Here is a 23,929-nt window from a genome sequence, read left to right as displayed (position 1 = left end):
ATACATATTTCTCATGTCCTCCTCCGTGGCCATGTGGTCTAAGGTGGTGTGCTTTGGACTCCGACTGCGGGACAGCATGAGTTCGAGTCTGCCTGTGTTCTCGGCCTGTGCGTAGGACCAGTGGCAACCCACCATTGTGAGGAAATTGGGGAGCTATGAGTAGCGTAACCAGGTCTCGGATATCTCCTATAACGTCTGATGGTTTGACGTCACTCCATTACCGGTTGAAGATCTCCACACCTCTAGGTAGGATTGTGGGAGGCAGACTGGCAGTCAGGATATAAGCGAAGGCCCTTCAAGGGCTGTTGCACCATGGGTTATTACATATTTCTCATACACCCATCATATTATACAAAGGGCAGGCCTGTACCATTACAATCAATATATGTCTTTTGAGGACTACAATCTCCTTACCTGTGTTAAAAGCAAAAAGGAGAGGTTGTAAAGGGCATATATAAGGGCAAAACATACGACAACACACAGTCCTACAGAGGATTATACTGGCTGTAGGTCCAGACACCAAAGCCTCACTGGCCTGCAGTTACCAGGGTGTACTCATACCTCATTTCACCAACAATCAAATATTATCCCAAATAGTAATGGATGATTTACTATGTACATGTCAAGGGATGTTACAAAATAAATAAATAACTATGAACATGTTCTTAAATACAAATGGATTTTACAGTGCTTGTGCTATTTACAGCACTTGTTAAGTTTAATTAAAATAATTAATAATCAGTTAACGATGAGTGTTCTACAAGTTTCTTTCATATTCAAGTAAGGCCTATTCCATAGTAGTTGTGTAGATAATCGAGAACTGCAGGAGTGCTGCTGAGTATGTTGAACACCTGCCTATCTGATCGGAGCAGAATCTTCTCCAGCATATAGATCAGATGGTGATGGAAGCAGCTAAAGGGAGTTCCAGTTGCAATTGCAATGGAAATCCAATTTTCTACACACTCCAATGGAGTAACCTCATGTCCAGCAAACATTGCAGGGTTTTGAAGTATGCCCCGTGCAGACATCACACCTGCGTGAAAGAAATAAGGAACCATGTAGTGTATACAAATTTTCCAACATTTTGAGAGAATAATTTCTTAAATATCCCAACCATTAATAATGAAGTTGGAACCGAATGCTTTACGTTTATCTTCGGATTTATTCTGGAACAAGGTTGGGAACTTGAGAATGGTGTATGCTAATTAGTATTTTGTCTCATGTCTTAGAATATTAAAACTTTGTGATCACCTCTCAGGAACTGAATGGAATTAATTTTACACAGGTTTCCATCCTTGAATGGCATCTAGAGAAAAAAATCTGAAGTGATGTACGTTATCACTGCTATTACACCTCACTAACCATGTGACTACAGGAATCCCAGGGATGTCAAGGGTAGTGTCTACCAGTAAGTTCCATTATCCGAACTAAGTCACGGAAGCAGAAGTTTACTGATTAATTGACTTGGTTTATTTTACCTTGCTTTTCTGCCCCTTTTGGCTAATCACAAAGATAACGTGAGCGATGAATAAGATGAAATATGAAGGAACAGCCACGAAGAACATCCAAGCCAGGATTCGAATCCATGAGCCCTGGCATCATAACATGCTGTGCTAACCACTCTGCCACGGAGGTCAGCAAGAAGTAGAAGGGAAATAATTAATAACTAAAAATGAATTAGGCAATTAATATTTGGATTTTGATTAATTATTTAGTTCTAACAGATGATGATGATGTACAAATGTGGGTCCTTAGTGAATACCCCTTAAAAATATAAAACTAATGTAATGCCTGTTAATTAATTAATTAAAGGTGATTTCTGTGACAACTGGATATTGTTTGATCTTCACACATAATTGAAGGTAAGAATTAAATTAATAATGGCAAAATTCACTCAGAGGAGAGCATCTTGTAACAAGAATATATATTCAGCAGTGAAAAGTTTAATAAATATATATTAAATAATCTACTTTGTTACTGTAATGGATAGGTGGAATTGACATATATTAGGTACATCATAAGTTTCCAAAAATATGTCTAAATGTGAAAAAATAAAACTGAGTTTGAATTTTTGTTTTTAAATCCACTTTGTGCAAAGGGACTGGACCTACATTTTAAGTGGGATCTGAACCACTGTGCAATGTGCCTGCAACTAAGGACCCATGATAGTGATACCTCCTCAAAGAACAGTGCTTCAGTGTGAAATTATCATGTTCCTTCAATGGCCTCATAATAATTAATATAAATTACTGTGACTGAAATTATGTGTAAAACACGTACTTTTCTATGTGGATATTTATTTTCTTGGAGGGGGCCATGGCCCCCACCACCCTCCTGGACATCCATGCACTACGCTCGAGTGCTGCAATGAGTATTTTTCACTCGAGCATTGTAAACGCTTGAGTGTGGGAGACTCGAATGAATACGACCGAGTGAAAGTGAGTACTGTACACTACCCCATCGGAAAGGCACTGAAAACATAAATTTCTGATGTTTCCCACACTCTAAAATTTCTACACTTCAAACACTGGGTAATCATCATTGTTGATATTCATGATGGATATTAATTATGAGTAATCTCACCTTGACATCCAGTCTTCTTCTGCATCATTTTGGCATCTTGTAAGCTCTTCACATCTCCATTGCCCACGAGAGGGATCTGAAGGCTCTGCTGAATCTCCCTAATGCAGTGAAGGCTAACAGGCTGATGTCTTTGCTCAGGTGTTCTTCCATGCACAGTGACGAAAGAAACACCAGCTGACTCCAGCTGTTGGCAGAGGTTTATTGAGCGTCTGGAATGTACAAACATTCTAGTAACCAGGGGTAGAAAAATACAGGGTGCCTGGTTGCAATGGCACCTCAAAAATGTTACCTGGCATGTGCATTATCAAAGTCAGTTTTTTTTATTTTTTATTTATTAATGTTCACTTATGGAAATTTCCATTACCCCTTTTTTAAATAACAAGTGTAGTATTCATGGTGGATGCGGTAAACATGGTTTTCATATTACATGTGTGTTTGGTGTTTCCATGTTGAGAATTTGGATGATTTCCGATTAATTTTGAAGGCCCACTGACTTCATTAACTGATGATGCAACGTAGACACCAAACTTCATGTATGTAAAGTGCAGTATGTGTTTTTTAATGTTTGTGTGTTTTCTGTATCACATGTCTCATTAAATCAGAATAATAAGCATACCATTATAAATTTTTGCACTGTTGCTACCCGAATTTTGAAATCTGCAGCAATATGGCCATATGTAAGAATGTATTTCATAGTTACTGGTTGAGCCTTCTCTAGGAACACCACTTCAGCAAATGAATTATTACCATAATTACTTTTAATCTAATCTTATACTAATTAATAAATCAAATGTTCTTCACTTCGCATTTCAAAATAGTTACTTTATCTTAGTTAGATTCATGGCTTTCTTAGCCCATATTTGAAAAAAAAAAAAAGACTGGTTTCTGAATTATTTTCAGTTTCGTCTACCCTTGCCAATAACCATATTAATAATTCTTGAAGCTTTCCTGGCGGCAAATATTGAAGAGGTTTTCTCGGGCAATCAGCCAGGTGATTTCTGGAAAAGCTTCCGAGCTTTCGGGAGCTAACGTCACTCTCATCTTCAGGGATTGAATCATCTCATCAATCAATCCCTGAAGATGAGAGTGACGTTAGCTCTCGAAATTTCGGAAGCCTTTCCAGAAATCACCTGGCTGATTGCCCAAGAAAACCATTTCAACCATATTAATACTTTTAATTACAGTCCTTGTCATTTCCCATCCCTGTTTCCCTTACAAAAGTGCTGGGTAATACACTGGGTGCACAGACCTTATATCGTGTTTAAGCTTGCAACATTATTAACTCTGATAAGCTTACTTTTCATTTTTCTGCATAAATTTTTATCCCGCGGAAAAACAAAAAGTAAGCTTATCAGAGTTAATTACCTATCTCCGCGTAACCGCCAAACAGATATCTTTAGATACAATTGCAATCTTATGTTTGTGATATAATATGGACATATACATACCTGAGATCATCAAGAATTCTGATCTTCACTGATACTGTATAGTGTAAGGGAATGCGATTGCGCACTTGATGCACAAGATCTCGTATCAGCTCTGGCTTACAAAGGAGGGAAGCTCCATATCCATCCTGCATAGCCCAGCGTTGAGGACAGCCACAGTTCAAATCAACACCATCACTGAAACTGTAAAAACCACAGGTCAGAATACTCTGACCATTGAATTGCTGCATGTATGGAAATTATTCTAATTACTCTGAATCCAAAAGTGCATCCAAAAGAAGTGTGATAAAATTGTACTAATAAAATACACAACATGCATATAGAAGTCTAGTATTTTATTATTTTTATGAAAGAGATGGTAGCACGGACAACAGCAAAGTGTAGTTGAAAAATTAATTATAATATTTGAATGGTGGAACCTGATCAGATGAGATATTTGTTAGCATTTAAACAAAATATCATAAAAAAAATATATAATATCTAAAAAATTGTACATTATAAATTTGAGAGGCTGGAAAACCTGGATTAATACTTTGATTTTAATTTTGTTATTTAGAGTAGCTTTCCTGATGATGAGGATCAATGATATGATGAAATTGATGGACACTCACAAAGAACCCATGCCCAGACTAGGATCTGAACCCAGGGCCCCTGGATTAATATTTAAATTGCATTTTATCACTAGCATAGTTCCCTTGTTCATTCATGTTTGGATATTCAATGATTAAGATGAGGTGAAACAACAAAACAATAATTAATGTCCTGGATGGGTATTGAACCCAGAATCTTTGGAGGTGAGATCATGAGCCAACAATTCAAATAGAGGTAGCATTAACCCCCTGTGATAAGAACATGTTGCCTACAAACCTCTTGAACTTCCAAATCAAAAGATTGTGCTGGAAGCAACAAATAACTACCTACTTACAAATGGAAAGTCACAAAAGACATAGCAAATATGAAGGCAGTGCAATAGATGTAGCACAAGGAGTTAAATGACATTTTATATTTCATTAATTTTATTGATTAATAACTCATGAGAACATTTAGTGAGTTCAAAGCTCCTAAGAAAACCCAAAACTATGCATGTAGAATAACATGTTGTAGATCTTGTAAACCCAGCCCAATTTTTTTAAAACTCCATGGATCAGCATTAACGATTGCATAAGTTGTGGAAAGTTGTCAGGAAAATCGATCAGTGAAACCAAACTTTACCCTGCGTTGGTTGTGCACGGTCTCAGGTTCTGGGTGTGTGATTTTAATGTCCTTATTTTTCAATGATTGTTTTGTCAACACCCTCCTCTGTCTAGCTGTTTTTCTAACCTTCCACTTTTACCCAACAATTTTGTTTTCAGTGTTAGTAAGATATTCGAGCTGCTAGGGAGGGTTCATTGAAGCTACTTGCTGTCTGAGTCCATGCGCAGCTGAAAATCTGATATGCCGTTCCATGCTAGATTAACGAAGAGTACCCTTTTTATAATTTTATAGAATCTCAATTGTTGGAAGAAAAGATCTAATTGTAATAAATGTTCATTTGGGGGTTTAGACCATTAATTTGGCATATTTTAAAAGCCTAGTCTCCCAGACCGTGCACAACCATCGACAAAACTTTTCTCACGTGACCAACAAAGGGTTAAATTTTGTTACATTACTTTCAGAGTAAAGTACGTAAATAACTAAGCACATACTTACGGAGCTACCAACTCTGCAGCGCTAACAAAATCATCCACAGTTTTTGCAGCAAACTGCACAATGAGAGGTCTGTCTCCTGAAAAACACAAACACATGTTTCACACATAGGGTTCAGACATAAACTCTAAATGTATTTTTCCAGAGTTTTCCAGAATTCTTACATTTTTACAGTATACTTAATACACAGATCATTACTATTTAAAATTTATATTATTATTACAATGACTGTAACAGCCATACCATTTTTCAAGTACCACCTGATTCCACCTATTGTTGTAATCATTATTATCAGCAGGATCGATCAGCAGGATCGAAAAAAAAGGTTACAAAGCCTATTATGGCGTATGTGTTAGACATAGCTGGAAGATCAACACACCTGATGATGGAGGGTACTCAACACTAGTCCTTGATGTAATCACCTTTTTTGTTCAAGCACTTGTGACAACGGTAGATGAGGTTTTCCATACTGGTTGCACAGAAATCCGCGTCAAGTTCTCGTAGCCACCGTGAGGCAGCTCTTTTGACATCATCACATGTCAGATAATGGTGGCCAGCCAACCAAATGGTATCGTAGCTCAGCTGATATTGAGCGTAATGTTGTTGTTGTGTCCTCACGAATACACTCACCCACAAGAGTACAGTTCACGTCAGTGGTTGAGGTACTGTGTCTACCGCTGTGTCAAGAGTTGTCATTGACAATACTGGTCCATCCCTCTTTGAAGGCGCAACACCACTTTGCTACATGTTGCCTTGAAATTGTCCCCTCCCCATACACCTCCACAATCTACCTATGAATGTCAGCAGGTGTAGTGTTTTTGGCCCACAGGAACTGCACCACTGCCTCACTTCTACTCTTGACCAATTTTCTAGACGACTCACCATTTTAAATGTCCGTTTCTCGGGTATACATGGTCAGAATTCGAAGTCCTCAAACTTGCAACAAGACAGCCATGTTATTAATTTACACATAAATTTTCGTTACGTTACAGTGAATAAAACAAAAGTTATATGCTTTGTAACCTTTTTTTCCGATCATCCCTCATATATTGTGGTCCCTCTGATCTGCTTCATTGGGACTCTACCAGAAGATTTAATTTTATTTTTGAAATCCCTGAGAATTCTAGGCCTTTCAGGTGTGCGGGAACACTGAACACATGAAATATAAAGCTTGAGATTTACAATTTTTGAACAATAAATAAATAAATACACTAAGACTTTTCAATTTTATGCAAAATAGTAAGCACTACTCATTTGAGAATATTTTTCAGGTACAAGCTGAGGATAAGATAAAAATCTGTTGTACAATTATCATTGTCAATAGTCATCAAATATATCTGCTATTCTGTGCTTAGTTTAAAATGTTACAAATGAAACTGTTTTCAGTCATTATTGCAATTTAGGTGTGCAACAGTATGATGAAAGTGATAATGTAAGCCATTGATAAAAATAAAATAAAGTAGTTTAATTTATTTATTACCATTACTGATCACACTACATTGAAAATGTCAACATTAGATCATATTATGGTTCCACTGGAACCTAGACATGCTTCAGCAACACTTTTCTTCTAAATTGCGGACAAATAAAGTGGCACATGAATCTGAAATAAGATTGTCCACTGAGAATGCAAATGTTCTGTTTAATTTGTGAATCTTGAAAAAATGCCATTTAAAGTTTAAAATAGAATATTTACAACTACCTAATTTCAGATATAAACCAAAACTACCCTCAAAATATCAATATTACTTTAATAGCATCGATGAAAGAACTGCATCAAAATGGGCTACAAAAAAACATGTTTATAATTGGCAGATACAATAGAACATCAGCATTCTCAGTGGACAGTAGGAAGTAAGACTAATTGTTACCTTCCATAGTTGTGAACTCATTATCTCTTGCTTTTGCAGACTTTATAAAGGAATCAGCCATAATCATTGGCGTAAAACATAGATCACAACCATATTTTCTCACCAAATTGCGAAATGGAAGTCTGCAAAGAGAGGGAAAAGGTATAGAGAATAGTTTTTAATAAATAGCACTGTTACAATATTCCAGGGATTTAACTTACAATTGCTGAATGCTTTCCTAAGTAGGTTAAGTTAAGTGTTCTGTACATTTCAATGTTAGGTTATGCTAGTTAGGTTGGATTCCCATAGTATTTTCGCACTTTCCTTTCCTTCTCTGTACCTGTGCACTATGTTTTTAACATGAAAAGAGGCTTTGAAAGTTGTAGCTTATAAGTAAACTTCCACAACATACTTTTCTTTTTCTAAGATGAAAATATCTTGGAAAGTCATACTTTTCACAAATTACAAGCACTAGAATTATATTCTCAATGCCTCAAAGATTATTTAATATCAAACATTTCTGTTTAATACACAAACACAAACCGATTACTCATCTCCTGTACAGCTTGTGAAAATCAGCAGTATATCGAAGTCAGGTGGGTGCTGGTGGCACTCTGTACACGCTCGAGAAAGTTTACAATTTTGAGTAGGATCCAAAGATTTTGATTCATATGAATGTTTGTCATCGTCAGGTTATCTCCTTGGCTAGCGAAATTGCTTCATAGCTACGTCAAATAGAAGTAAAACAAGAAGTAAGGTGATATGTGTTACTATGGTAAAAAAGGTTTCCTAACAACTTGCCCATTCCTGATAAAACTCCCATGCCCAACATTCCTTTCTTTGTAAGCTCTAAAAGCGTAAAAAGTCAGATATAAAAAACTTTAAAACTTGAAACGTTAAAAAACACACAAGCGACTTCATGTTCGCCGGCGAGGTATCCGGTTTGCCTTCTTGCAGAATGCAGGAAGTTTCCCGGTTCCAAACTCAGCCCACCATTCTCCCCTCCCCTCCTCTCCCCGCATTACGTCATTTAATACTCAAAATCACGAGTATCCTTAACCCCGCGGATTACGCCCAATGTGACATGGAAACCTATTTTTCTATATGTAATTACTTTCCACCTTTTGAACATCCTGATCCACATTTCATCCATGTTTCCATCATCTCTATTTAATTTATTGTTCCTATCTTTGCATATATTCACAGCCTCATACACGTTCCTGTTTATTTGTTTGCTTTCATTCCTAACTACCTCCCTTTTCTTAATTTTTGTTGCTCTTCAATATAACGTGTTCTGACAACCCCATTCTTGGAACTCTCTCCCTAATGTCCTTATCATGTTCTCATATATATATATCTATACTTCTTTTTCTCTTCCCCTGCATCAACCCCATCCTCCACTATTTCCCTTTCCTCTCTCTCGCAAATCTTGCGTGCTCTCCTTTGCAATTTCGCTAGCCAAGGAGATAACCTGATGAAGGGAGCAGTTGACTCCCAAAACGTAGTTTGGCATACTGTAAATACTCACAAACCGTAAGTAAACTATATTTTGGTATTTTTAAATATTTTTTAAAATACTTAATATTCTACTAAGTGAGTAATTCGCACACGTGCAAGATATGAGACTTAAAGTGAGAATCATAGAACTTCAGACCTTCTGTAAACAAAAGCACATGTACCCTAACAGTGTTGCAAACTTATGAAAAAAAATAATCCACATAGCCTACACGGTGTAAAAACATTCCATTTGTCAACATATTCGGAATAAGCAGTGTACCACTGATGACCTGTTGAAAGTTATTGAATGTATGTGAAAAAAAATAATTAAAATGTACATCTTTCCTGGTGGCCGACTTTCAGACTCATCATGTGTTATTTGTGAGTGTCCCTTCATCAATTTAATCTGACGATCACTCATTCTCATCGTCGGGATTAGTCAAAAGTGGAAGAAAAGCAACGCTAAATTAAAAAAATCAAATACAAAATTTACATCTTATCTCCCAGGAGTAAGATGGTTCGGTACCAAAGGATTAATTTTCTCTCATATTTTACTAAAAAAAACCTTGCTAGAAGAATGAGACACATTGAGATAAATTACGTTTTGAAACCGGGGTTTCTTCATTAAACTTATTTCATGTTTGAAAGTGTAATGATTTATTATTATAGATAATGAAAGTAAGCTAATACATATGATTTGATTGACTAAATTAATAATTATTAATTAGATAAAAGTAATGGAAATAATTCATTTTGTTTGATTGATTTGCTTTATTTCATTTCCCCTCTTGTGCCACTTATGGCTAATTTGCGAAGATGGGGATGAATGATGATGATATGATGAAATCGATAAATGGACATTCACAAACATCCATGCCCAGGCCACGATTCGAACCCGGGACCCCTGGTGTCGTAGCCCGATGTGCTAACCACTCCGTCACGAGGGTGGCTAACTAATTTGGAATTCAAATATCACCAATCCCTCATCGTCTCGTAACTAATGACAAATGTGCGTGTCACAACGTGGTCGATCAATGTCACACATTCCAGTATCCTCCAGAGTGTACTTCAACATCTCTAAAGTTACTTCATCCAAAAACACACTCGTATGTCCTTTTCATCCCGTTCAAAAATGCTGGATTATGCAGCAAAGACACCAAGGGAAACTAAAATGGCAACTTAGAGAAGCATAAAATTGGGGAAAGAAGACTGTAGAATACAGAAATATTTTGAGGCAGTCAAATTTTATTGTACGCTACATATAAAATAAAATACATATTTGGGGGTGAAATATTGTCACATTTTTCTTCTCTCTTGTTGAGAGGTGTTCATTTTAAATCAACCTCCCTCACCCCATGGCCTGTCTTCCTTCAATAGTATTCCGGAGTGTGAGGATGTCACCATTTGGAAGGTAACATCTCTGAATTATAGATCGACTCCTGCGTCCCACCCCCTCCTCCATCCTCTGAGGATCGTCACTGACAATGTGAAATCACACCATCATATGCCGACATTCGACATACCACTTCCGTTTCTGTACTAGACTTAGTGAGAAGTATTGAGGTTGGCAACAGCCTAATAACGGATTTATTCCGCATCATGTAGTCCGTTCTATGAAAGTACGCTAATGGAAGAAAAACGTGTAAATTACATTGGATTATACATTTTAAAATGTATTTTCATTAAAGGTTTCTGTTTATAATAATAATATGTGATTATTGTATAAATTACAATCTATCACGTGAACAGCAAGAAAATAGCGCCAAGTTTCGAACATGGCGACTTCCATGCATGCAGGAAGGTCTCCCGTGTTTTCAGAGTAGTCTTTCGGAAATACAGCCATTTGAAAAGTGGCAAGAAGCAGGTTGTTCTTAACGTTTATGTGATGTTGTGTCGGTGCTATCCTGCGCAAGCAGTGAAGTTGGTGTCCAAGTGTAATTGTGTGTCTGCGTCTTTGTGTTTTCGGTGTGGTGAAAGAAAGGAAAACAACCGGTCAAGTTGTGAGTCCCTCGAAAAAAAAAAAAACACGTTGTTGCTCGTATAAACAAGTACACCGATATTGAGATAAGCGCAATACAATGCGAGGTGCTTTTGTATTCTTTGAATCAAAGAGCCATCCTGTCAACTGTGGATAAGATGTTGATAGTGATGATTGATGACGATCTCCCCAATTTTAGCAGTCGACGTTATATTGCCTCTTGTGCCACGTTGAGTTCCTTTTTGGGAAGCAAATTTGACAGACCGTAGTCTGACAGGATGATGTCTAGCGGCGAAAATGCCTGAAGTTCAAAAAGGAACTGCTGAATCAAGGTAAGAAAATACATTACTTGCATGAGACGTGCGTAAATAATGTGCTTATTATCGTCTTCTTGTTTTCTAGTGCACGAGATACCGAGAGAAAGATAAACAATCTCGTTTTATTCCCAGGCTTATCTTTGTTTAGCTTCTGCTAAAACTGGCGGTATATTTGTTGCACAAAGGAAAAAACAATACTCTACATGTCAACAATGTTGGGCAATAATTTGGTGGAAGAGGAAGCAATAAAACCAAAAGACTTGAATTTACTGAAACTAATCTCTCACTCTCTTGTACGTATAACTTTGGGGCTGTCGGCATATTCGCGGATCCCACTCAGTTCAGCATAGGAGGAACAATTCTTGCTTCCGATTGGTCGACTTGGCGGAAGTGACCTAACACTTGTCTTCTGCTGGTATTTTGAAAGCAAGACACGTATTCTGCAGCCAAACGATGTATTTGTTGAAAATGTAGCCTAATGAGAATTGTAAAATGTCCACTATTTTCTAAAAATTTAATGAAAATGCGTATTTTTATTCTGATGGTACGTTCCTCGGAAGGTAACTGTAGCTAGTAGAAGTAGTAGGAAAGTATATAGGATGAGCACCACTTACAAGTGTAGAAAAGGAGAGGCTATTTGATTGAACAGCCCGATTTGCTTACACTTAAAACAATGGCAAGAGGGGCCTATACCCCAATTCTTCAGGTGTGATATGCTCTGAATTTTTAAGAATTTTGAATTCTAGTGTAGAAAGGGAGAAGCCCCTCAGACAGATTTGCCTATACTTAAAACAAAGGCAAAAAAGGCCTATACCCCAATTCTTCAGGTGTGATATGCTCTGAAGAAGTGTAGAAAAGGAGAAGCCCCTCAGACAGATTTGCCTATACTTAAAACAATAGCAAGTTCCCATATCATCTTATTGTTCACAGTGTATTTTTCTGTCAAAATCCCAAGAATCTTGAATCCCCCCCTCAGACAGATTCGGCCATGTGTGTAAAAGCTATATCTGTGTGATTGTTGTTTATAAACTTCTCAAAAATATGGCTTTTTTGTATGAAAACATGCAATCCTGAATACAATTCTGGTTTTGTCTTGTTCTGTTAATATAAACACAAGTGAGACTTACAGAATATTTATTGCACAGTTCAAAATCCAATTTTGAATTGTATTTAGTTGATATAGAGATGAGGTTTTAAACCTGGTGCAGTGTGTTGTACATCAGCATAATAGAGCAAAACTATCACCAAAACCTAGTTACTGCTGTTGTTTGGGTATAAAAGCACCAGCTCAGCCACTAACTGCTGAACCCAACTGATATTTTGTATAGAATTTTGATTTGAACCCCAAGAAATTTTATATAATAAACAACAACAAAAATGCCAAAACAAAAATATTGCAATCAGTGTAATAAAAATATATCTAGTTCTCATTGGGCTAGGCACAGGCATATTTGTGACTCTAAGAAATGCAGAAAAGCTACTAAATTGTGTCCAAGATGCCATAAAATATTAAGCAAGGCATATTACAAATGGCATAAGTGTAATTCTTATGCACAGTCATCAATATTGCCCCCACAACCATCTACATCTGGTCTGAAAAGGAAGCATGAAGCACCTGTTAATGCTGGACCTGCAAAGCAGCCACGCTATGCACCCATCCATAGCAGTTTTAATGGCCAATTAAGAGATTATCGGTTTGTATCAGAGCCAAGATGTGGCATTGAGAATTTTTTGAACAGTGTAAATCCTAATCTGCAGGCAATTCTTAATGCACAAAATGGCTCTTATAAGCTGTCCCTCAAATTGTTTGCACAATATAAGAAACCAAATGGCACAAAATTTACACAGCCCCACATAACAGAAACTGTACCTGTATATTCAAATGCAAATTCAGACAAAATAATAAGCAGGTTGATGGATCAATTGAATATTAAACACACTGAATTTGCAGCAAAAGAGTCTGGATGGAGCCTATGCGGTTCTCCACACAAGTTATATGTTAATATTTCTGAATTCAGCCCATTACAAGGATCTACATATCTGCCATTACCTGCCAATATTAAAAACAAAAGAGCCGTGGTTAATATAGAAAATACCGACCAGAAATGCTTTTTGTGGTGTATATTAGCTGCTTTGTTTCCAGCTTCAAGAAATCCTCAGAGAATAAATTATTACAAACAACATGAACATGATTTTGATGAGGCAATGGAGGGTTTAGAATATCCAATGTCTGTTCAGAATATTGATAAATTTGAAAAAAAGGCCAGGCATATCAATGGCAAACAATTATCTATTAATGTATTTATTTGTTCCACTGGCCGTGGCAATTGCTTGATAGAACCTCTCAGAATCAGTACATTTGATGATGATTCTGCTGTTCCAATTGATTTGCTCTTAATTGAAGGGGATGGCACATATCATTACACTCTGATACACAGTCTTGAAGCTTTAGTGAGAACACAACTAGACAAATCCAATACAATATTTAAGTTGTGCAGAAGATGTTTAAGTGTATTTGATGGTAAACAAATAATAAAAGGGGTTTGTAAAGTGAATGCAGAAATTGCCAAAAACAAGTTAATTGAGCATCTGAAATACTATGGCAACTATAAACCTGTTCATATGGTGATGCCTAATCCAAGTGAAAATGCAAAATTCAAAAAGTTTGAAGCCTTGTTGGAACACCCAGCATATATTGTCTGTGATTTTGAATCAAATCTCAAACCTCTTGCATTCTGCAATCCAGATCCTGAAGAATCTTCAATTACACCATACCAGCTACATGAACCTTCCAGCTTTTATTATGTGATTGTACAGGATGGTGTTGTTAGTAAAGAATATTCATACATGGGAGCAGATGCCATCAAAAAATTTGCACATAAAATAGAAAATGAGTGCCGTGACATAGCATCTAATGTCTTATTAAAATCAAAACCCATGTTGCCTTTAACAGAGAAACAGATTGAAGATTTCAACAATGCAGAAAAATGCCCGGTATGTGATTCTGAATTTTCAGATACAAAAATCAAGGTGAAACACCATTCTCATACAGATGGTAAATTCAAAATGGCCCTGTGTAATAGCTGTAATATTAAGATCAAGAGACCAAAATTTGTCCCCATATTTTGCCATGGAGCATCCAATTATGATTTCCATCATTTGATCAGATATGAGGGGTTTGACAAGCAGAATTTAAATATTTTAGCTGAAAATGATGAGAAATATATTGCTATTAGCAAAATAATTAAAGTTAATGGTGTTCCTATTCACATAAGATTTCTTGATTCTTACAGAATTTTATCTGCTAGCCTGGCTACACTGGCCACTCAATTATCTGATGATCAATTCAAAATCACATGTGCCTTGTTTCCAAATCAGGACCTGAAATTAATTAGGCGGAAGGGTGTATATCCATATGATTATGTTACAGATTTTTCTAAATTTGATGAGTGTTTTTTGCCACCACAAGAAGAGTTTTACAGCAAAATCAGAGGATCTGGAATCACTGATGATGATTATCACCATGCCCAATTGATGTGGAACAATTTAAAATGCCAGACATTTGGTGATTATCACATGGCATATTTAAAACTTGATGTGACCCTCTTAGCTGATATATTGCAGGCATTCAGAAAATCTTCTATGCAAAATTATAAACTGGATCCAATATATTTTTACAGTGCCCCGGGCCTAGCATGGTCTGCAATGTTTTTAAACACTAAAAAGCAATTGGATCTGATCCAAGATCAAGATATGTATCTGTTTATGGAGCAATGTATAAGAGGGGGGATGGTGCAATGTTCTCAGAGATATGCCAGAGCAAATAACAAATATATGCCTGATTATGATCCAGCACGGCCATCAAATTATATATTGTATGTGGATGCAAACAGCCTCTATGGTTATGCCATGATGCAAAAACTGCCATATGCAGGGCTTGAATGGGTTGAAGATTTTAATATTGAAGATCTTAAGGATTTTGATGACAGTGACTATGGCCTCTTCTTAGAGGTTGATCTGACAATTCCTGATAATTTACACAATACATTTTCTGATCTGCCCCCAATTCCTGAGGTTCAGTGCTCACCTGGCTCTAAACAGAAGAAATTGATGATGACACTGGAGCCAAAACAGGGTTATGTCATATATTACAAAAACCTCCAGTTCCTGATGCATCATGGTGTTCAAGTGACCAAAATTGGCAAAGTTTTGAGGTTCAGGCACTCAAGATGGTTGAAACCATACATTAATACAAATACAGAGCTTCGAACATCTGCAAAGAGCCAATTTGATAAATCTTTGTTTAAATTGATGGTCAATTCTGTATATGGCAAAACAATTGAAAATGTCAGAAAACATACCGATGTTAAAATAATTACTGACCCCAGCCTGAGCAAAAAATTGGTTGCAAAGCCTAATTTCAATTATAGAAGAATTTATGATGAAAATATGGCACTTTTCAACATGAAAAAAACAAAGATTAAGTTTGATAAACCTATTTATGTAGGGGCTGTGATATTGGAATTGGCCAAATTACATATGTCACAATTGTATTATGATGTGTTGAAACCTTTTTATGGTGATTGTGTAAAATTGATGTACATGGACACTGATAGTTTTGTTCTTGATATTAAAACAGAAGATGTTTATAAAGATATGTCCCAGCCTGAATTGCTTGAATATTTTGATACCAGTGAACATACAAAGATTCAACACCACAACAAAAAGGTGCCTGGCAAGTTAAAAGATGAGACACTTGGTGATGTTATTGTGGCATTTGCTGGGTTAAGTGCCAAGATGTACAGTTTTGAGACATGTAGTGGTGCTGTTGCCAAAAAGGCCAAGGGCATTGGCAGAGTAACTGTTGAAAAAGAGCTTGAATTTGAGGATTACAAAAATTGCCTCAAATCATGTAGCACAATCAGAACATCAGAATCCAGAATTCAGAGTGTGGATCACTTATTGACTAGCAATATTGTAAGAAAAGTGGCTCTGGACCCACATGATGATAAGAGATGCATTTTATCATGTGGCATACATACTTTACCATGGGGTCATTGTGATTTGAAAAGTGGGAAACAATGCCCAATTCCAGAGCATGATTTGAAATAAATAAACATGCCTATGAACTTATTTGGGTTCAAAAAACAGGCTATTATGGAGCTGCCAACACCACAACCCTCTTCTGATATGATATCTAAACTGAGTGGCTTGTTAATTATTCATCTGAACAGCATACTTACAGATATTGATGATAAAACAGGCAAAACATTGTACATATTTAACAATAATTTAAATCATTACCAATTACCTGTAGGTGGGCAATTACAATTTATTACAACCCCTGAGGGTGATGTTAAAATTTCAGTAGGGAAAAATATTTATAGAATTAAGCACTCAAACATGATTTCTGGCACTGTTTATACTGTTTCTGCTGGTGATTGCTTATATATTGAGGTCCCTGGATCTTATGACAAGCTTATACCCTTTTTTATAGAATTAAGAATCAGATACTCTATAATAAATAACGCCTAAAACAAAATGCCTAATGATATTTTTGGCCATACAAGACATGAAGATCACAGTGATGAGATTTTGATGCTTGATGTCAGAGTCAAGAAATTAAGAAGTGATTTACAAGCTTTACAAACTACACTCAATGCCAGTCTTCAATTAGAAATTACAAATTTACAATCACAATGCATGGACCCTCTTCTTAAAATTGATTCTGAACTCAAATTGTTGCTTCAGAAATATACTGATTTGGCCACATTGGATAATTTTCAAAGTTTAGAAGAGGCTGTAGCAGCTCTTCAAGCCAAATTTAAGACCCAGGCTAACAACTCTGAGCAATTGAAACAACAATTAGAAGAGCAGATAAATAATGTCCAGGCACAGCTCCAAACAATTGTCAAAAGCATAAAATCACAAGAAGATTTTGATCTAGTGATTTCCACTCTAAAAGAACAGATTCAGTCACTCCAAATACCTAATCTGGACCCTCTGAACAATGCCATAGCCGAGGTTAAAGAAAAAATTGAGACACTTGAAAATTTTATGAACAATTTGCCATCTTCTGATGCTTTGAATGCAATAACTCGGAGTGTAGCAAATATTAAGCTGCAACTTGAAACATATGAAGATTTTGGAAAAATTCAAAGTTCCATAACCCATCTTGAAGGTACAATAGCAGCAGTGCAAAGTGATTTGGCAAATGTACTAGAATCCCGATTGCCTGGGATTGTAGATACTCTTGTCAGTGTCCAGCACCAAATCACAAAGCTTGAAAACCTCAACACTGAATCTGAACTATCTCATTTTCATTACTTGATAGATGATATCCAAACAAAACTTGAAATTTTACAACAATCCACACCCTCTCAGGCAGATATAGCCCTGCTCCAAAATGCTATGCAAAATGTGGCTCATGCTTCTGAATTAAATGATGTGAAATTGGCACTTGAATTTTTGCAAAATACAGTATCAAATTTGCCTACATCACAGGAACTTAAAAATATTAAGAGAGCAGTGAATCGCATATTGAAATCAGAAGATATCAAGAATATCCAGGCAGAGATCAAACATCTCACTCAGACAGTGGCCACTCTTCCAACTAATCAACATATTAATGAACTGCATGCCCTGTTTGAGGATATCAGAAGACAGGTCCATGATCTTACAGCTCAAAATTCAAAATTGGCAGTTGTTGAAAATTTGCAACAAATTGTAGCTAATATCAAGCAACAGCTAGGGACCATGGAATCCAATCAAGCAAATGCTCTCTCTGTTTTTGCCACCCAGCTTCAAGAAATTGTGCAACAATACAAAAAACTTGTTGTGGACATAAAAATTAAGCCAGGCCATGATGATGTTGTTAGGACCATCAATGAGCACCTTGAATCTGTAACAAGCAGATTGCTCACAGCAGAAAAGGAAATAACAGGCATAATTGAAAATCCTAAACATACAGTAATTCTTGAATTGTACAGCATCCCCAACAAAGAATATGATTCTCCATTTACACCAGGTGGCAAAATATATATGCTGTCCCCTGCACAATTTTATTACCAATTTTTTGTTGGGGGCACATTGAGACCAATCAAGATCAAATATTGGCTTCAACCACAGGGACACCACTACCCTACCTTATCAATAACAAATGCTGATAACAAAGTGAAAATCACCAGTGTATAATTGGAGGATTTTACAGATCCCAATACATTAGAAACAGCCTATGCTGAAGATGATGGCTCTTTGGAATTTAAAATACATATTGGGGACAAATTATATTTAGAAAATCCTGCAGTATCAGCTGCTGAACACCCCATAGTTGCAATATTCTTGTTTACATATTATGTCTAGAAAAATTATTGTTGATGAATTACACAGACAAGCCCGACATAATTTTAAGAGACTCCCAGTAGTCACAAAGAGCATAGATGATTTATGGCAGAGCGACTTGATTGAAATGGCAAGTGGACATTTGAAAAACTTAGACAAAATCAACAAGGGCTACAAGTATCTACTGACTGTAATAGACACATTTTCAAAATTTGCCTGGGCTGTGCCACTCAAATCCAAGACTGGAAAATGTGTTACAGAAGCCATCAGAACAATCATCAATCAGAGTGGAAGATCCCCGCGCTATTTGCAAACAGATAATGGCAAAGAATTTTATAATTCAGTGTTTCAACAATTTATTAAAAGCCAGGCAATACAACATTATTCGAGTTACAGTGACCTCAAGGCCTCAATTGTAGAGAGATTCAACAGAACCTTAAAAAATCTTATGTATAAACAATTCACACTTCAAGGTAATTATAAATGGATTAATATTCTTCCAGAACTTCTACATAAATATAACAACTCGGTCCATTCCACAATCAACATGAAACCCTCTGAAGTAACTTCATCTAATGCGCAAAAATTGATCAGCACTGTTTATTATCCTAGATATCAGCCAACAACAAGAAAGGCCAAATACAGGGTGGGTGATCAAGTAAGAATCAGCAAATATAAGCACTTATTCAAAAGAGGCTTTACAAGAAACTGGAGCACTGAATTATTTACAGTGGTTCAAGTTAAACCCGGGACTCTTAACACATATATAATAAAGGATCACCGAGGAGAAATTCTCAAAGGCAGGTTCTATGAACAAGAGCTCAGCAAAACTAAACAGCCTGACACATATCTCATAGAAAAAATTATCCGCAAAAAAGGCAACAAGTTACTTGTCAAATGGCTAGGACTTCCAGAACACAGCTGGATCGATGCAAACAAAATAATAATATGAACACCTGGGATGTTATAAAAAGGCTGCCAGAACCTGAACAGCAGAATAAGAGAAATGGCAACTTGCTGCCTGATAATATTAGGTGTCTTATTGTTGGGCCATCTGCTTGTGGTAAAACTACACTAATGGTTGATAATTTTTTATTGGCACCCAACTGGTTAGACTGGAAAAACAGGCACTTGTATATCTTCTCTAAGAGCTTGGAACAATTAAAATATCAGCAGCTGATGAAGCTATATGATGGATTGGATATTGCCACTTTTGAACCAGATGTTAAGCCACTTGATGAATGTCTCGATAATTCTGTTGTTGTGTTTGATGACATTATACTGGATAATCAAAACAAGGTTAGAAACTTCTTTACACAGGGCCGGCACAAAAACATTGATTGCTTCTACCTGGCACAGACTTTTTCAAAAATACCGAAGCAACTGATCCGAGACAACAGCAATTTTATATGTGTGTTTCATCAAGACCATACCAACCTCAAACACATACATGATGAATATGTAGGTGGGGACCTGAGCTACAATGATTTTTCCAAGATTTGCAGCAGGTGCTGGAACCAGGACAGTTATGGGTTTGTCACAATTGATATGACAAGAACACCTAATACTGGCAAATACAGAAATAAAATCAACAATTTTCTAGACATTGAAACATAAATAAATAACCATGAAAAGGCCAATAATTGATGATCTTAAATTAAGAGATTATCTTGTAAAAAGATTTAAGGGATGGAAATCAGAGAACCGTGGAATTTATGAAAAACACAAACAAACAGAACAGCCCATAATTGATGCTATTGGTGAATTAGGTAAAAATATCAAAACTGTTACAGAGCAAAATCAAAATTTGATCACAGAGCTTGTACCTGTAGCTGCTAGGAACATATTAGATTATCCATTCACCCCACTTTCCAGTATTCATACACCTAGTCCTATTGCTCCTCGAAGAATTGAGGCTAGTCAGGATCCTATTGAATTGGGTCTTCTTGCTCAAAAATATTTAACCACACCTAAAGACAATAAAGATGAGGTTTTTGGCTTATATGCTGACACAGAGCTTGATGGTAGCATCATACATAGAATTGGCAATTTCAGAGTAACATTTATGGGGGATGATCTGATTGTATATTCAGAATCTCATCTTGGAGAAAAAGGTGCTTTTGTTAAGTACCCCGGAACACCTGGATTGTGGGAACTGATGACTAGGAAAAGGCCTGGCAGCTATACAGATCAAGATTATGAATATTACAAAGAAATATTAATAAAATCAGATGCTCTATACCAGAACAATGATCCCACACAAAAAAGAGTCAAGTCTAGCAGTGGGGCAAAATACAATAATTTAATCAAGCCCATATGGTCACAGATCAAGACTGGCAGTGGAATCAAACAATACAACACCCTGCCCAAAGAATTTGTCTGGGTTGATGATGTCAGGAAACTTGTAGATAGGTTATTGGTGATAGCTGGGGAGGAAAATGCTGGGAACCACAATTTTTACAATGAAAAGGTTGGAATTATGGACATGATAAGCACAAAATTGTCTAATTTTATAGTGAATGACACTAAGGGGATTGGATATCTTATAAAAATTATTAATACTCTACCACCTAAATTTTGGAATATTTCTGAGGGTCGGGGCCTTGTTAATGACATTATAAACAAGCTGCCATTTGAACTACACATTCCAGGCTATCAGTATTGTGGTCCAGGCACAAAATTAGATCATAGATTAAACAGAGGGGATCCTGGTGTTAATCCTTTAGATGCTGCTTGTAGAGACCATGATATTGCATACAACACACATTCTGATCTTGATAAGAGACATGTTGCAGACAAGAAATTAGAAGAGGCTGCATTTGGCAGATTTGTAAGCAAAGATGCTTCTTTGAGTGAAAAAATAGCAGCATTGGGAACCACCATAGCTATGAGCACCAAACAAAAATTGGGGTGGGGGTTGTGAATATGTATATAATAAACCTACAATGAAGGCCAAGGGTGTTATGTATCAAATACCTTATGCAGGTCTCAAATCTCTTGGGCCTATTGACAGTCTTTTGACCAAAAAGCAGCGCAAGAAAAAAAATTCTTGTATTGCCAAGGGACATGGTATGAAATTGTTGCTTAGTACCCCCCAATTAAAAAAATTACAGCAATCAAGAAAAAAATCACATGTGGGGGGATTTATATTTACCATCCCTGCCATCTTAGCTGCTCTCGGGGCTGTTGGGAGCTTGGCTGGGGGATCAGCTGCAATAGCAAAAACAGTAATAGATGCCAAGAAGAATAGGGCAGAATTAGATGAGCAGAAGCGCCATAACCTGGCCACTGAGAAACAAGGCAAAGGTGTTAAGAGAGCCATGAATAAGTTTAAAAAAAACAAGAGCCGCTTACAAACCAAGATATTGAAGCTTTAATCAAGCCACTGGGCATCAAACATTTTAGAGGTGTGTACATGTCTGATTCTTTGCCAGAACAACCACTCAACAAAGAGTGTGGCATTGTTAATTTGGATAAGTACAAAAATCAGGGCACTCACTGGATTTGTTATCTTAAATATTTAAAAAATGAGGCATTTGTATTTGATTCATTTGGAGGTGTTCCACCTGAAAATTTAATAAAATATCTAAATTCAGCTAATCTTTATTACAATAATGCCCGTGTTCAAAACTTCAAAGATGTTAATTGCGGACATTTGTGTTTATCTGTTCTTAGATATATGTCTCAAATAAATAAACCATCAATTGAAAATTTTCAAAAAGCCTTGTGGTATTTAAAACATCATGGGGGTATTCCATCTCACCAGCCAAAATTCAATATTGAAACTCAAATTGCATGATGACATAGTGTATCCCAAAACAATAGCTCTCAGGGCATTTTATGGCATGTACCTGATCCCTAATATTACACACCACAACAACACAATTGCAGTAGGGGATGAAAAAATTGTCATCACTCCAGGGCAATATAATCTGTCCACTCTAAATGCTCAATTACCCAGAGGTGTAGTGTTAAGTCAAAATTCTGTCACTCACAGAGTAGAGATTGTATCTGCTACAGAAACAGTGGATCTGGGTACTATAGGAGAGCTGTTAGGCTTTGAGAACAACACAAAACTTGAACCAGGCATCAAACACACTGCTATGAATATACCCAAATTCTTAGCCATAGAGACTCTGAATATTCACTGTAATGTGGCTGAGGGTATGATCACCAAATCAAATGGCATAGGCACTCACAAACAAACTGGGATCATTCCAACATTCAAACCTAATTCTGAATTTATGGAGCCTATTATCTACAATCCATCCCCAACATTATATTTTCCTGTGTGTCATAACAGAATAGATAATATTGAATTGATGGTCACTAATGAAAAAGAAGAATTAGTTGATTTTGCTGGAGCCACAACAACTGCAATCATAGAGATTAACATTTAAATAAAAATACATACAAGAAAAAAATGGAAAATATTGAGAGTTATGAGCTACAATCATTCCCTCCAAACAGGAGGACATTTGCAAATTTAAATCAACCCAACACAGAGATTGAGGTTGATCTTGATGTGGGGGATGGATTTATACACCCTCACAGAGCAGATCTATATATCAAATTTGATGTTGTAAAGCTCGATGGTACAGATTATCCGGCAAATTCAAATATAAGATTGGTAGACAATTTTGTGCCGCATCTATTCTCTGAAATTGAGATCAGAAAGCATGGCGTTGTTATAAACAGAGTGGATTATCCCGGCATTACCTCCACAGCTTTGGCCACACTAAAATTATCCAAAACCGAGGCTTCTTACTACAAAATAGGTGGATTTGAGGCTGGTGATAAGATATTATCTAAGAACCACACAGTGCTGTTCCCGATGCGCCTATTGCCAGGATTCTTCTCAGATTACAAAGAAATTATGTGGAAGGGTGGTTTAAGAATTACATTTAGAAGAGCTGCAAATGATAACAATGCTTTGATGAGGTACAGCACATTAAACTCTACAGGGGAAGCTCTGCCTAATACCCTACCAGATGCAGGCAAATGCATTATTCAGACTATGGAGTTAAGAATCCCTGTTGTTGAATATGAGGCCAGCTATGCTCTTAAATACAAAGCAGATATAATAAAAAATCCACAGGTTCCTCTACAATTTTATACATATCAATGTGTACAGAAGCCCGCAACTGGTGCATATTATGAGTTTGATGCTACAAATTCATTCTCCAGCATACAATACGACATGCCTGATTTTGTAGTGGTATTGTTTCAGAC

At 36.6% G+C, this 23,929-nt stretch overlaps 1 protein-coding gene across 2 annotated transcripts in view; it reads right to left on the bottom strand.

Annotated features, from left to right (window-relative positions):
- Positions 1-544: 544 nt before the first annotated feature.
- Positions 545-23,929, bottom strand: part of Dus4 (Dihydrouridine synthase 4) — a 50,927-nt gene continuing 27,542 nt past the window's right edge. The window contains exons 1-6 of one of the 2 annotated variants that reach the window (XM_083120679.1): positions 22,052-22,094; positions 7,586-7,707; positions 5,718-5,793; positions 4,032-4,211; positions 2,584-2,792; positions 545-1,033 (exon numbers count right to left, since the gene is read on the bottom strand). In XM_083120679.1, coding sequence (XP_082976805.1) covers positions 777-1,033; positions 2,584-2,792; positions 4,032-4,211; positions 5,718-5,793; positions 7,586-7,652 — 789 coding nt within the window. In that variant the 5' untranslated portion in view covers positions 7,653-7,707; positions 22,052-22,094 and the 3' untranslated portion in view covers positions 545-776. Of the gene's footprint in view, positions 1,034-2,583; positions 2,793-4,031; positions 4,212-5,717; positions 5,794-7,585; positions 7,708-22,051; positions 22,095-23,929 lie in introns of those variants that run through there. The other variant, XM_083120670.1, reaches the window with a different exon arrangement.

The sequence above is a fragment of the Lepisma saccharinum genome, chromosome 1 (genome assembly GCF_977018435.1).
Source record: "Lepisma saccharinum chromosome 1, izLepSacc3.1, whole genome shotgun sequence".
Lineage (NCBI taxonomy): Eukaryota > Metazoa > Arthropoda > Insecta > Zygentoma > Lepismatidae > Lepisma > Lepisma saccharinum.
The sequence above is the reverse complement of the archived record's forward strand: the minus strand, read 5'-3'. Positions and strand labels throughout refer to the sequence as shown.